Raw genomic sequence first — 14125 nt, forward strand, 5'->3', positions numbered from 1 at the left:
GCTGGTCCCGGTGTCTCTGCCGCCTGTGCAGAGGAGGCAGGTCCCAGTGGAGGAGGCGGGTCGTGGCAGGGGAGTGCAGTTGTGGGCAATCAGGCTGGCAGGGGAGGGAAGTTGGGGGCAATTGGACCAGCAGGGGAGGGCAGTTGGGGGCAATCGGGTCTGCAGGGGAGGGCAGTTGGGGGTGATTGGGGCGGCAAGGGAGCAGTTAAGTGTCAACTGGGCCAGCAGGGGAGCGGTTAGGGAGCGATCAGGCTGGCAGGCAGAAGTGGTTAGGGACAATCAGGCAGGCAGGCAAGCAGTTAGGAGCCAGTGGTCCCGGATTGTGAGAGGGTGCAGGCTGGGCTGAGGGACACCCCCTCCTCCCCCATGCACAAATTTCATGCACCGGGTCACTAGTTTATTTATATCAGTGTGCTCAAGGATTGTTACTATGTTAAATTGGTTATAATCTTTTACCACCATTCTTTATTTTAATACTCAAATTCTCTCAGATTTGGCCATTGGAAGCACATTAAACTGACTGCTGTGTCCCTTTTGATCTGGGTCATCATTCTTGAGTACCTTCTTAACTTTCTAGGCAGCAATATATTCTAGGCTTCATCCTCCAAATCAGTTATTTCTCCAAAGAGCCCTGATGCCTCTTAGTAGAAAATGGTATCCAAAAACCAAGATTTGGATGCTATCTCTGTTCATTGCTACCAGAATGCCACTCTTTCTAGGCTCTCTGGGAAGGCCTAAAGAGAGCTAGAAAATGTGTGTGTCTGCAAATACACACACACACACACACACACACACACACACACACACACACACAATTACATCTATACTTATTTCTATATCTATCTACATATACTGAAAATCATTAGTTCACACTATTAGCTCAAATTCCAATCCATTCTAGCTTTTTCCCTTTCTATATGTATTATCACCTTTCTGCATTCATGAAAAAGTTGGCTCTCAGTACTTTAATATATTTACTTGGATAGTTCCCTATATGTAGCCAATCTCCTGACCCCAAATAGCCATCACTGCCACCTGGCTCAGGTGTGGTTCTCATCAACCATTTTTCAAGAGTTGCCTATACTCACTGTCTCTACTTCCTCACCTTCAGTCATTCCTCTACCCACTGCTATCTGATTTCCATTCTGGTCAAGGTCATCAGTCAACTCCCTATTGCTAAATCTAAAGGATCTTTCCCACTCCTTTTCTAAATTGAGCTCCACAAAGCATTTTATGCTCTTTGAACATTCTCTGCTTCTTATTCTTTCTCTGGCTTCTGCAACTCCCCCATCTGTCTCATTGGCTATTCCTTCTTAATTCCTCTATGGGCTTATTTTCTCCTCTCATGATTAATTATTATGATTCCCTGAGGTAGTTCATCCCTTCCCATGGCTACAATTATCTCTTATTCTGTTGACTTACACATCTATAGCTTTAACCCAGATCTAATGCCTGAGCTCCAGACCAATATAATGAAATGCCCATCAAATATTATTCTTTGGCTATCTCTCAGTCACTTCACACAAAAACACATCTAACACAGAAATAATGTCCACCCTATCCTACCCCCTCTAACCTGCTCTTCTTTCTGAGTACTGTAACTCCAAGAACAGAATTGCCAACTGTTCAGTGGCCCAAACCAGCAACTAAAAAACCATTCTTAACTCACTTTTCTCCCATCCCCACAGCATCAAGCCTCACGGTATTACCTTCTAATCTCTCCCAAATCTATGTCCTCAGCAATTCTATAGAGTGAGTAAATCATCATCTTGTACCTGAATTACCACCATCGTCTTCCAACTGGCCTTCCCCTCTTGTCATTCCTCCAATCTGACCTACACAATCTGTGTAAGACAAATATGGTCTCTCCTTAAAACCCTTGAAAGAATTCCCATTGCCCTCAGGACAGCCTAGCTCCTGCCCATGGCTTATAAGGCCCTGCATGATCTTGCCCTGCCTACCTTTACACCATTCCTTGTTCAAACTCAAACAGCCACACGACATTTCTTTCACCTCCACAAACACACACTATTTCTTCGAATCCCCAGGCCTTGATATATTCTTATACCTCTGACTCTTTGTTGTTTGGTCAAATTCTACATATCCCTCAGGACACAGACATCACCTTCTCTGGGAATTGTCCAAGAATGCCCCTGCTCCGTGTTTCCACAGTACTCTACATTTCTCTAGAGTGCTTGTCACGCTCTATTGCAATTGTTTGTTTAATTATTTAATTTCCCAACCAAATTCTTTTATTCTGATCTCAAAGTGAAATGGAAGCAGTGTCTTATGCAATACTCTAGCGCCAAAGCCTAGCAAAGGAACTGAAACGTGATAGCTCTCCCTAAGTAGTTAGTGAACAAATGAGCCTCAAAAATAACAAACTCCACAGCAGCCACAGTCAAAGGGCACATTTCACAAACATGTATTAACACAAGGAATGAAGCAATACATCTTCCTTCACTCCTGTTGCTGGTCAAAGAGTAACATTTTAATATGATGCACCCATACTAGCCTGAGTGAAGAATAATTATTTCCCACAAACAAACAAAAAACCACAGGAGTTCCCCTTCTTTCTCTGCGGTAAGTTGGTATGACTCATCCATTTTTACACTTTCATGAAGGTGACACACAACAGACTCAACATGTGAGAGAGCACAGGTTTTTGGCCAAAAGGGTTAGAATAAGAGTGAATGTTTAAAAGAGAGAGAGGGAGAGAGAGAGAGAGAGAGAGAGAGAGAGAGAGAGAGAGAGAGAGAAAGAGAGAGAGAGAGAGAATGTTTAGGCTCTTTAGGCAGCTCTACAACATTCTCCCTATATATGGTATGGACACACACTCACAATGTCCAAGAAAATATAGAGGCATGATTAAAAAAGGAAAATAGAAAATGAACTCCTGAAGGGTATATCACCAAGCTTATTATGTTACCTGACCCAGGGGAGAGGCAATATAACATGGGAGGGGTGACACCAGGGTACAACCCGAGCCAACTACAAACACCAAAGGCTGATGTGCAAGGAGGAGGAAATCTAGGAAGATTAACATCGCTACTACTTATTATATACCATCCAAGCTACCTCAGCTTTACTGTCCCATGTTACACATAAGAAAATGGAATTTAAAGAACTAAAGAAGTAACCTATACTAAATACCAAAGTGCTGTTCTTCCCAATCCTTAGTGCTGTATCCCAAACCAGGCAGGAGCCAGTATTTTCTTAGACTAAAGTTAAAATGCTCCTTTCAATATTCTCTAGCTGAGGTTATCATAAGGTTTATTCATAGACATGGAGACAAAACAAGTGGTTATGTCTTCAGGAGGAAACATCTTACTGTGGTTTGTTTTTTTTGTTGTTGTTGTTTTTAAATATCAGTCCTGATTTATGGGGGAGGGGAGTGTGGGAAGAAGACAGGTCCTTCTCTAGAGGCACCTTGGGAGTATTACTCGAGGACAGGGGCTGCTTTTCCCCACTGTCCTCTCTAGATAGCTCCAGTTCCAATCCTGGCTCAATTTTACGATTTCTAAAGTGACATGGAGAGACAGTTTCATGTGTAATGACCTTTAAGATGTTTTATTCTAAAAGCAAAACTCAAGTACATTGTTTTTTTGAAGAAGGGATTCTGAAGCTCACTATTATTTTGCCTTTCCCAATCAGAGAGGCTGAGGATGGGGAGCCCACTGCAAGATGAAACTCTGTGGTGGATGGTAAGAACTTTAATCCCCTGCTGCCAATAGACTCCCTGAATGGGACCAGTCTTACACTCCCCAGGCAAGAGACTGGAGAATGTCCTCATTGACAAAGCTAAGCAAACACACACACACCAGCTATAGCAACTGACATGTGGGCATCACCCCATGATAAAGTTGGTTTCCACTGGAATACCTAACATTGCAGCTCATATAGGGCTTCTCATCTGCAATTCTGTGCCTTAATCTTCAGAATGGATGAACACCAAGGACAACTGAATATTCAAGAAAAGTCTCTAATGGGGACAATGAGACCAAAACAAATAGAAGAAGTAAAGGAATATGGGGGAAGGGGGCGATGCAGAGAAAACTCCAAAAATACTACTAATAATTAACATTTTAAGAGAAATGAGAATATATTACAATCATAAAATACAAACAATTTACAATTTTTAAAGTAAAATTTAAAACTCTTGAGAAAAATTTTAAGTGATAAAAATAAAATATCTAATTTTAAAAATTGAATATGAAATCAAGCAACTCTCCCAAAGGATAGAATTTTAAAAGTGAGATGAAATATAGAAAATCTAACAATACTGTTCAGTCCAGGAGATCCAATATCTGATTAATAGTTGTACCAGAAAAACACAACAAAGATAACAAATGAAAAATTATAAAAAATATAAGACAATTTCCAGATTGAGTTTCTATATCAGAAAAGCTCACAAGATGACTAGCACAACAATAAAAAATCTACTCATTTTCAAAGTTTCAAATTTTAGGTTATCAGAGATAAAGAAATCCTAAAAACTTCCAGAAGCACACAAAAACAGCTCTACATAAGAAAGCAGAAATTAAAATGTAAGTACATTTCAAAACAAAAATACTAAAAGCTCAAAGATAATGACTTCAAAAATTTGGGGGGGGAAACATTTCCAACTTAGCCTTCTAATAAACACGACCAACTATCCAGTACTGTGAAGATAAACTTTACATTTTGCATATTTATAAGTTTTCAAAATGTCATTTCCCACACATCCAACCTCAGGAATCTATTGAAAAAAGTGTTTCACCAAAAGTGTAAAGTCAAAAAAGAAAACGAGAAGTATGGGTTTAATGAAAAGGCTTCCATATTTAATCCAGGAAAAAGATGAAAGAAATACCTAAAATACCTAGAAGACAGGTGACGGTGATTCCTATAATGATAATAAAAGGAAGTTCCAGGACAACAGTTAAGCAGAATGTCCAGAGAGTAACCGAGCAAGATCAGGGAAATGAGAAAATGGCTCTAGGAGTGTTTCGAAAAATAACAAAAATTAAAAGGATAATAACAGTAATAATAAACAGTGGGGATAGATTACCTAAGGAATATGACTATATTTATTTAAAAGGTATTCAAGTATCTAAGAGTGTTTGTGTATGATTGAGAGGAAAGTAAAGAGAAAACAAACAAACATGAGGTAATTATTAACTCTAAGGCAAACAGAAAGTTGCATAAGAAAGGAAATACAATTTTAGTACACCATGAGGTTCAGCTTTGAACAATATTTCCATAATATAATCATGTAAACACTGAATATTGAGTTTACAAAAATGCTTTGGGAGGGCAGAGGAAGGCAAATGTGTATTCGTGAGCCAAGCAGGCATCATCAGAGAATCGTGTAAGAGAGCTATAGCCTCCTCCGTTAGGTTAGAAATCAACAGATAATATACAAAGCTGAAAAATTAGAAAACACCAGTAAAATCATGTTATTTGGGAAAATATAGGTAAACAGGCACGAGAAATAAGCAAAAGTTTTAAAGTATTAATTCTGAGGAGCAGGAAATAGAAATCGGAAGGGCTGGGCAAAGGATTCTATTTTTCACATAAACCTCTAGAAATATTTGAGCTTTAAAATTATATATATGTATTACTCTGACATAAAGTAATTTAAAAACACAGTAGAGCCCTGATCGGTTTGGCTCCGTGGATGGGGCATCGGCCTGCGGACTGAAGGGTCCCAGGTTCGATTCCGGTCAAGGTCATGTACCTTGGTTGCGGGCACATCCCCAGTGGGGGGTGTGCAGGAGGCAGCTGATCGATGTTTCTCTCTCATTGATGTTTCTAACTCTCTATCCCTCTTCCTTCCTCTCTAAAATCAATAAAATATATTTTTTAAAAAACAGTAGAAAAATATTTATAAGTATAATAATAATGTTAGACTTATCGAGATGATTACTTCCTAAGTTACTATATAAATGTCTAGTCACTATGTTGTACACCTGAAACTAATGTAACAGTGTATGTAAATTATTACTGAAAAAATATTTTAATTATTTTTAAACATTAAATTATATAAATGTACAATTAAATAAATTATATTTTAAAACAACAATTAATATGTAAAGTCCAATTTATTTAAAAATATAAATACAATAAGTCCTCAAATGACATCATTTTGTTCAACATCATTTCACTGTTAAGTACCGTAAGAACTTAACTATTGTTTTTATCAATTATCCTCTGGTAAAAATGGATTCATTATACATCATTTCACTTAAGTCACATAACTTAATGACGATGTTAGCAAGGACTTACTATACACACATACACACACACACACACACACACACACACACAAGCATTTGAATGTCTATACCTGTTACTCGTGATTATCCCTGGGTGGTGGGGTTACAGGAATTTTATTGGTTTCTTCTTTTCCTACAAAGATCTGTATTGTTGTTTTAATAATAAATAAACTTTTTTCACAAAAATATTTCAAATATTTGCTTACCTTAGCTGATTTTTTAATTGTTAAGCCTCCATTCAGTTTAAAAAGAACTGTCATATTGTACCCTGTCTGGTTTCCATGTCCATGAGGCCACCAAGTTTCTACAGTAATTTTCTTTTAAGAAAAAATAAAAGTCATTCTAAGTAATCTGTGGCATATTTTCAGCAAAATAACATGCTGATTCAGAGCATTTATATCTATTTCTCATAGAAATTCTAGGTTCTAAACAATATAAATCTCCCTCCCTAGAGTAGGCCAAATTATATCAATACATAGATCATAGTTACAAGTCAACATTTTAGGAATGTAACATGGATTAATATGCCAAAAGGGAAGGGGGGGGGGGACACACAGGATAACGTGGAAATTCAGTAAACAACTCTTCCCATTTCTATTACTCAAGCTTACATTTATTCTACATTATTTAACATTTAGAATTGAACTTTGAGGCTGACTCTTGTTTTAAGCCCAAAACTAGAAATTGTTTTGAGTTCTTACTTTATCTGAACAGTTAATGAATGCTGATTTGTTCCATCCTCTTCCATTCACAATGATCAGAGGAATTTTTTAAAAGAAAAGGTAAAGTCTAGCCTACATATACCCATGAAAGATCATGGAATTAGAATTCTGCATGTAAAACAAGCACAAATACTCAAAATAATTTACAAGTACCAAAAATAATCACTATATTTAAATATAATGCTTACAATGTATTTTGGATTTAGAATACCGCAAAAAAATTAAAATACAACACACCTGGCTTCTTGAAAAAAAAAAGAATGCCAAGTTTAGCACATATTTTCCATCTCTAGATCTTAAAATCTGGGAAAATCATTCCATAGCTTACACATAAACAATATATATGAGAGGTTAAAAGTAAAGGAGAAAAGTAAAAAAGTACATTTTTTTTTACTTAGACCCTTCTTTCTGACCATTTCTTTTGAATAATATTGCTTTTTATCTCATGCTTCTCAGGAAGTACCATCATTCACCTTGTTAATTTTCACAGAGAGCTTAACAATCCTTTTCCCAGGCCGAAGTTCAATGCTGTATGTCCGCTGTGTTTGCAATTTAGGGATTTCTATGATCACTTGACCAGGGATTGGCTTTGAGCTGACAACATCAAAAGAAGACTCTATTTTGAGATTCCACTGCTGGGCATGGTTGTCTAAGGCATAAAAAGAAAAAGAAAAGAAAAAATGTATATATAAAATATGCTAAACATTATCCCTGCACTCCTTAGGGTTCACTGAAGAAAAGACCAAAGCAGCCCGCAAAATAGTAAGTACTCCACAAATGCTGCCATGATACCGAAGTTCAGTGGAAATTCTCTTTTAATCTTTAGTTTAATCCTTTATCCTGGAGAAGAATAACTAAAAATATATATTTTACAGATACTCTACTCTAAAAATATTATAATCATAAGCCATAAAAAATGTATAAATAGGGTACAAACAGAAAACTGCAAATGAAAAGACAGCATAAATTTTCCAAGGTTGATCTACACTTGTTCCTTTTTATAAAGTAAAAATTCTGAGGGTTTTAAGCCATATAAAAAGGTATAAACTTAGATGTATTTGAAGTAATCAAACATTAAAAAATAGAGATATATTAAATGTAATTACCTATCCAAGGAATATTGATGAAGAACCTTCTATGTGCCATGCACTTTGCTGAGTGATGGGAATGAAATGGTTGAGCAGGAGGAACTTGGCCCTACCCTCATGAGCTTACTCTAATGGAAGTGTGATAATATTAGGATGAGAGGAGTAAAAGGTTATTCTGAGAAAATACTCACAGGAAAGAACACCTAACTTACAGAGGGTGAGGGAAAGGCCTTTATGAAAAAGCGGTATCTAGCTGAGCCCAGAAGGATGCTGTAGTTGATAAGTCCAGAGGAAAACAAGTATTCTGGGCATGGCAAAAGCAAGTGTAAAGAGCCATGTAAGCGTGAGCAACTCCATAACAAAGACTAGGCAATGATGACGCTGGTAAGGGAGACCAGCAGGACTGAGGAGGCGAGCAGGATTCAGCTTATGCTGCGTCCTGTGAGGAGTCTGGCAACTTCACACTAGATCAATGGGAAGCCATTGAAGATTTTTCATCAGAAAGGATAACATTTGCTCAGTAGGGGGCCCCAGCACAGCAATAGCACCAGGATGCAAATGGAAGAAGCAGAGAGACATGAAATTTCTACCTGTGCAAAAAAGAAAGGGCCATGTGGGAAATCCAGGAATGGAGAGGAGGAAAAGAAAAAATAAAGAGGGAACACGGTTGAAGGGGAAAATTATGGGGAGAAAAGAAAGATCAGACAGCTGCCTAAGAAATGGGATTTGGGAGTGGAGTTTGGGGATGGGGCAGCATGTTTCAAGGGGGTTTTCATGTAGTGTTTCAAATTACGTATGGACAATATAACCCCTTCCTCCATCACCCATTTAATTTACATTGTTTGTTTCATATCTCCAGAATCAGATGTGTGCGTGAGTTTGGGGTTTTAAATGCCCAAGTAGAAAAGTGGACCCGTGTTTTTGAGGTTACAGGGGATAAAAATACCCCAAAAGGCAGGATGGGCAGGGTGTCAGACCACCAAGGAACGTTCTCATTCCACGGCCACAGAAAGGAGGCGCTGGTGCACTTAAGTTTGTATACTTCCTGGCAAGAAATTAAGGTAGTGCCTATTAAATGGCTTGTTTTTCTTACTGAAGAAGAGATGGGAGAAGGTTACCCGCTGAGAAATATCATAAGGACCCATCTCCAAAAAATAGCAAGGGGACTGATAACTTTCCAATTTCATCATCACATATTGTAGACTCTATAACTGGCATTCCTTCCGAATGTAGAACCACACCAGACCTGTTCTAAGGATGGTCACACCACATCTCATCACTTGTATCTCACACCAGCCAAAAGTATAGATGGATTTGATCCACACTGAAGAAAACCTAATCTTGGACTTAAGAACTATTTTTACTTATTAATTGATTCATTCTTAGGAATACAAGTCACTGAGCCTTGAATTAGGTTTGTTCTGCCCCAGTCAATTTTGCAGCTTACCCACCAACAGACTCCAAGTTTTTCTAAGACACACAAAATATATCAAGACAACTACACTTTTTAGTTAAAGATGCTTTTCTTCTACTAAGTCTCTCGGTTTTCCTTTCATGGCATTTTTATTGTTTTTAAACAGAAGCACACACTCCAACTGATCCAAAGTTGTTTATTTTCTAAAATATCCCTAAATCCCTCTAGCATGTCAAACTCACGGCCAACAGGCCACATGCAGCCCACATGAATATTTTTGCTTCCCAACCAATATAACGGTATGTAGGAAACATTTTTAAAAATTTTAGTAACTTAATTTTTACAATATCCTGTTATACATAATGATTCATAACATTCACTCATGACTGATTACTATAATCATGTTGCATTCATTTCCCTTAGGCGCCTTACACGAAGGAGCACCATTTCTCTCACTAATACCAGCAGCAAATACTTTAGCAGCCGACTGCCACGTCATTAGTTTTGCACTGACTTGTTTGGTGAGCTCAACAGGAAATATTTCACTTTCAGAGAACAAGAAAAATAGGTTTATTTGCATTACACTTATTAATTTGTGCAGTTATTGTCTGGTAAGTTAATGTTCAAGAAAAATATTAATTTTTATTAAAATGTTCTATTATTTTATGTTAATGATTACTCATTTATTTCAGCCCTTTGTATTCAGCGTGTCTCTATCAAAATAAACCTACGTTTCTATGAAAATTGAAGCTTTTGCTTTTTTGTGGCCCACAAAAACTTAAACCTTGTTTATTTGGCCCATGTTAGCCTTTGAGTTTGACATGCTTGCTCTAGCTGGTTTGACTCAGTGGATAGAGCATCGGCCTGCGGACTGAATGATCCCAGGTTCGATTCTGGTCAAGGGCACATGCCTGGGTTTCCGTCTCGTTCCCCAGTGGGGGGTGTTCAGGAGGCAGCCAATCAATGATTCTCTGTCATCATTGATGTTTTTATCTCTCTCTCCCTCTTTGAAATCAATAAAAATATATTTTAAAAAACAAATAAAATAAAATATCCCTAAATCTTTGACAGCTACATGACCTTTAGATCCCTATCACAGCATTCTCTTATTTTAAGAAAGAATAATAGATCACATTTACAAGTACTTACTCTGAGCTAGGCTCTCAACATGTATTATCTTATTTAAGCATCACAACATTGCTATAAGGTAAATCTATTATCATCAATAAATAGATGAGAAAACTGAGGCAGAGAGAAGTTAAGTAACTTGCCCAAGAGCTTGGATGTGAACCAAGACAGTCAGAAACTAAAGACTATATATAGCCTCAGATTTATGCCAATCTCACCCAAATAATTCCCCAAAACTATGTCTCAGTGGTGCTCAGGATTTTGACATTGGGAAGGGGGTCTATTACATAGGGGAACAGTTGTTTTAATGATATCAAGCTATGCTAGGCATCGAACATGTCATTAGGCAAAGTTTCTCTCTCTCCCTTCCTCTTTCTCTAAAAATCAATAAACTATTCTTTTAAAAAAAAAGTTTGCTGATCCTTACTCTAGAATATTTCCCCAAAAAGGTCATTCTACTCTTTTTTTAATATCTATGACAAAAACCTCTGCCTCACAAAATAGGCTTTCCTTTTTTGCTAGCCTTGACTATTATAGTCATTCATTACACTGATTTGAAATTCACTTTTAATTTCTACCTAACTAAAGATTTAAGGTCTGCCCTCTAGGCATCTCCTACCAACCAGTAACCATCAAGGTCAAGCTGGTTCCTTTGCTGCTTCCATCACTTCTTCTGCAGTGGAGAATGAACAGCCTGTAAGGGCCTCTGGACAGAGGGTGCAATCCCCAAAGAGCTGGCAAAATCCCATGTCTTCTAACATGGACAGTTCTAAAGTAAGTCGGCACTCCTCTAGAGCTCATCCTGTTAACTCCCTTCAGTGCCACTAAATGAAAAAAACTAAGGCTGTGGGATTAAAAACTCAGTATGAAGAGTCACAAGCCTATTGTGTCATCATCTAATTCACTATGCCAACATATTTTGCCCTCTCATCTTCTTCCAAAAAGGGTTCAACCCTTTCTTCCAGAAGCCATGGAGAATTTAAGTAGTTTAGGTTCACAAAGCACATTTAGAGTCTTCAAAAATCAATAATTTTCCTGGTATTATCTGTTTACTTGCTAATTTTTAAATATATAAAATCATATTTCCTGCCCTAGCTGGTTTTGCTCAGTGGATAGGGTGCCGGCCTGCAGAATGAAGGGTCCTGGGTTCGATTCTAGACAAGGGCACATGCCCGGGATGTGGGCTTGATCCTCAGTAGGGGGTGTGCAGGAAGCAGCTGATCAATGATTCTTTCTCATCATTGATGTTTCTATCTCTCTCTTCCTCTCCCTTCCTCCTTGAAATCAATAAAAATATTTGTTTAAAAACTATTTTTAAAAAATCGTATTTCCTAGTTAAAGAGAGAGCCCTAATAAATGAAGACCCATTTCCAGAATAGAGCTTCCTATCCGATCTCTCTTAAAGAATACCCCCAGCCCTCCTGAAGTGGAATACAAGGTCATTTCAGAAAATGGGAAAAGTACTAGGAGTGGAGAGAGGAAAAAGAAAGACTCTTAAACGGCATCTGGGGGTTAAGAACTGGCAGAGAAATGGAAGAACATTCAGGTCAGCCTGGGATGGATCTGCAAACGCTGGTAGATTGCTTATGTAAGATAAAAAGAAGGCGCTTCATCTCGTTGGGGCGAAAAGCTATTCAGAGACAGCTGCCTTGATTAGCTTCGCCCTGCAGAGCTGCTCACAGCTCCTCCTCTTGCCTGCTCTCTTCTTGCATCTTTAATGATGATGAAAAGCCTAGTGAAAAGGTAGTCCTGCACATTGGAAGGAACAGTAACAACAGCAAGCTGAAATGACCAAGCCACAGAATGTTTAAACTCACACGAAGGAGATTTTCCTGTGCTCCTGCTGGAATTAGAGCACAGACTTCAGCAGCTGCTTTTCAAAGAGCTAACAGCTTGCATTAGCCAGAAAAGCAGGTCCACAGAAAAGCTGTTTCCCCTTCTTTACTGAGCAGTCAAGATCTCCTTGCCTACTCAGCAGGACGAAATCCTCAAAGATGAAATCCACCAGGCAAAACAGATACAAAATAAAATCCTCCCCGGAAAAAAACAAAGATAAATTGGTAAATTCCAGAGGGGAAAAAAACCTATTTATGCAACAAGGCAGCTAATCAGAGGAGAGATTATTCAAGCAACCTACCTACCCATAAAGGTATTTTCAAAGGTGAATAGTGTCATTTTTATGAGTAAAGTAATTCAATGATGAATGAAAAAGTGATTCAAAGTGAATGCAAGAAAGAAAAATGAATGCATCAAACAAGGCACTAAGCAAGACAGGCAAATCTTTGCTCTTTTGTGGTATGTTCTCCATAGTAAGCTGTAAGCAAAAGGCAGCACTGACCTTCAATACAGGTTTCTATTGTGCGGCCAGGGTAGAGCTGAGAGCTAGGCTCACTCCTTCAACTCAAGGCTAAGTCTTGGAGAAGGGAGGAGGGGGTGCTTTAGGCTGAGGCAGCAGGTCAATTTGAAGGGGGTGAGGAAGGCAGTGTCTGTGAGATGCTCAAGCGCAGCTCAAAGATCCTCAGCTGAAGAGGAGGATTCACATGCTGAAAACATCTCTATACTATATTTTCTGACTGTGGTAACAAAAGATTGAACAATGTAGCATTTCATCAGAACATCTACACTAATAAAAGAGAAACATGGTAATTAGCATACGACCGCTACCCTTCCCATTGGCTAATCAGCATATCCTTATGCAAATTAACTGTCAGCCAAGATGGCGGCCGGCAGCCATGCACTGAAGCGAACAGGGAGGCTTGCTTGCTCCAGTGATAGCAGACTCCAACGTTCCCCACCTAACTTGCTGGCCTCTGAGCTGCAACTCTAAGCAACTATGTTGCCAATATAGAAGCTAAACAAAACCCCAGAAACCAGCTTTCAGTCAGCCGGCCTTCAGCCAGCCTGACCGCAACATTGTATCAAATACAGAAGGAAAAACAAAGGCCAGAAACCGGCTTTCAGCAGCCGAGGCCTCAGAGCTAAAGCTGGCCCAGAATAAAAAAAAGAAAAGAAAAAAAGGAGCGGTTGGGAGCTTCAGTCACCTAAAAACAGCCCTCAGCCCCTCACCCAGACTGGCCAGGCACCCCAGTGGGGACCCCCACCCTGATCCAGGACACCCTTCAGGGCAAACCAGCCGGCCCCCACCCGTGCACCAGGCCTCTATCCTATATAGTAAAAGGGTAATATGCCTCCCAGCACCAGGATCAGCGGAGCAGCGAGGCTCCCAGCACCGGGATCAGCGTGACAGGGAGCAGCGCCCAAACCCCCTGATCGCCCTGCAGCTCTGTGAGTGACAGGGGGCGGGGCCACAACCTCCCTATCTGCCCTGCTCTGTTCGTGACAGGGGAAGGCGCCCCAACCCCCTGATCAGCCCTGCTCTGTGCCTGATAGAGGGGAGCTCCCCAATCCCCTGATTGCCCTGCGGCTCTGTGTTGACAGGGTCGGTGCCCCAACCCCCCACCCCCCACGACCCTGCTCTGTGTGTGCCAGGGTAGAGCCATACCTCCCCATTGGCCCGGC

At 39.4% G+C, this 14125-nt stretch overlaps 1 protein-coding gene across 5 annotated transcripts in view; it reads right to left on the reverse strand.

The window, feature by feature from the left end:
• MANBA (mannosidase beta) overlaps positions 1 to 14125 on the reverse strand; it is a 96716-nt gene that overhangs the window by 52514 nt on the left and 30077 nt on the right. For all 5 annotated transcript variants that reach the window (XR_002830571.1, XR_002830570.1, XM_006094095.3 and 2 more), the window contains 2 exons: positions 7450 to 7625; positions 6461 to 6571 (listed from right to left, as the gene is read on the reverse strand). Coding sequence is in view for 3 of the 5 variants with exons in the window: in XM_006094095.3 (XP_006094157.1) it covers positions 6461 to 6571; positions 7450 to 7625 (287 nt within the window). In the remaining 2 variants the exon portion in view is untranslated. The remainder of the gene's footprint in view (positions 1 to 6460; positions 6572 to 7449; positions 7626 to 14125) is intronic.

The sequence above is a fragment of the Myotis lucifugus genome, unplaced genomic scaffold, assembly GCF_000147115.1.
Source record: "Myotis lucifugus unplaced genomic scaffold, Myoluc2.0 scaffold_129, whole genome shotgun sequence".
NCBI classification, from domain to species: Eukaryota; Metazoa; Chordata; class Mammalia; order Chiroptera; family Vespertilionidae; genus Myotis; species Myotis lucifugus.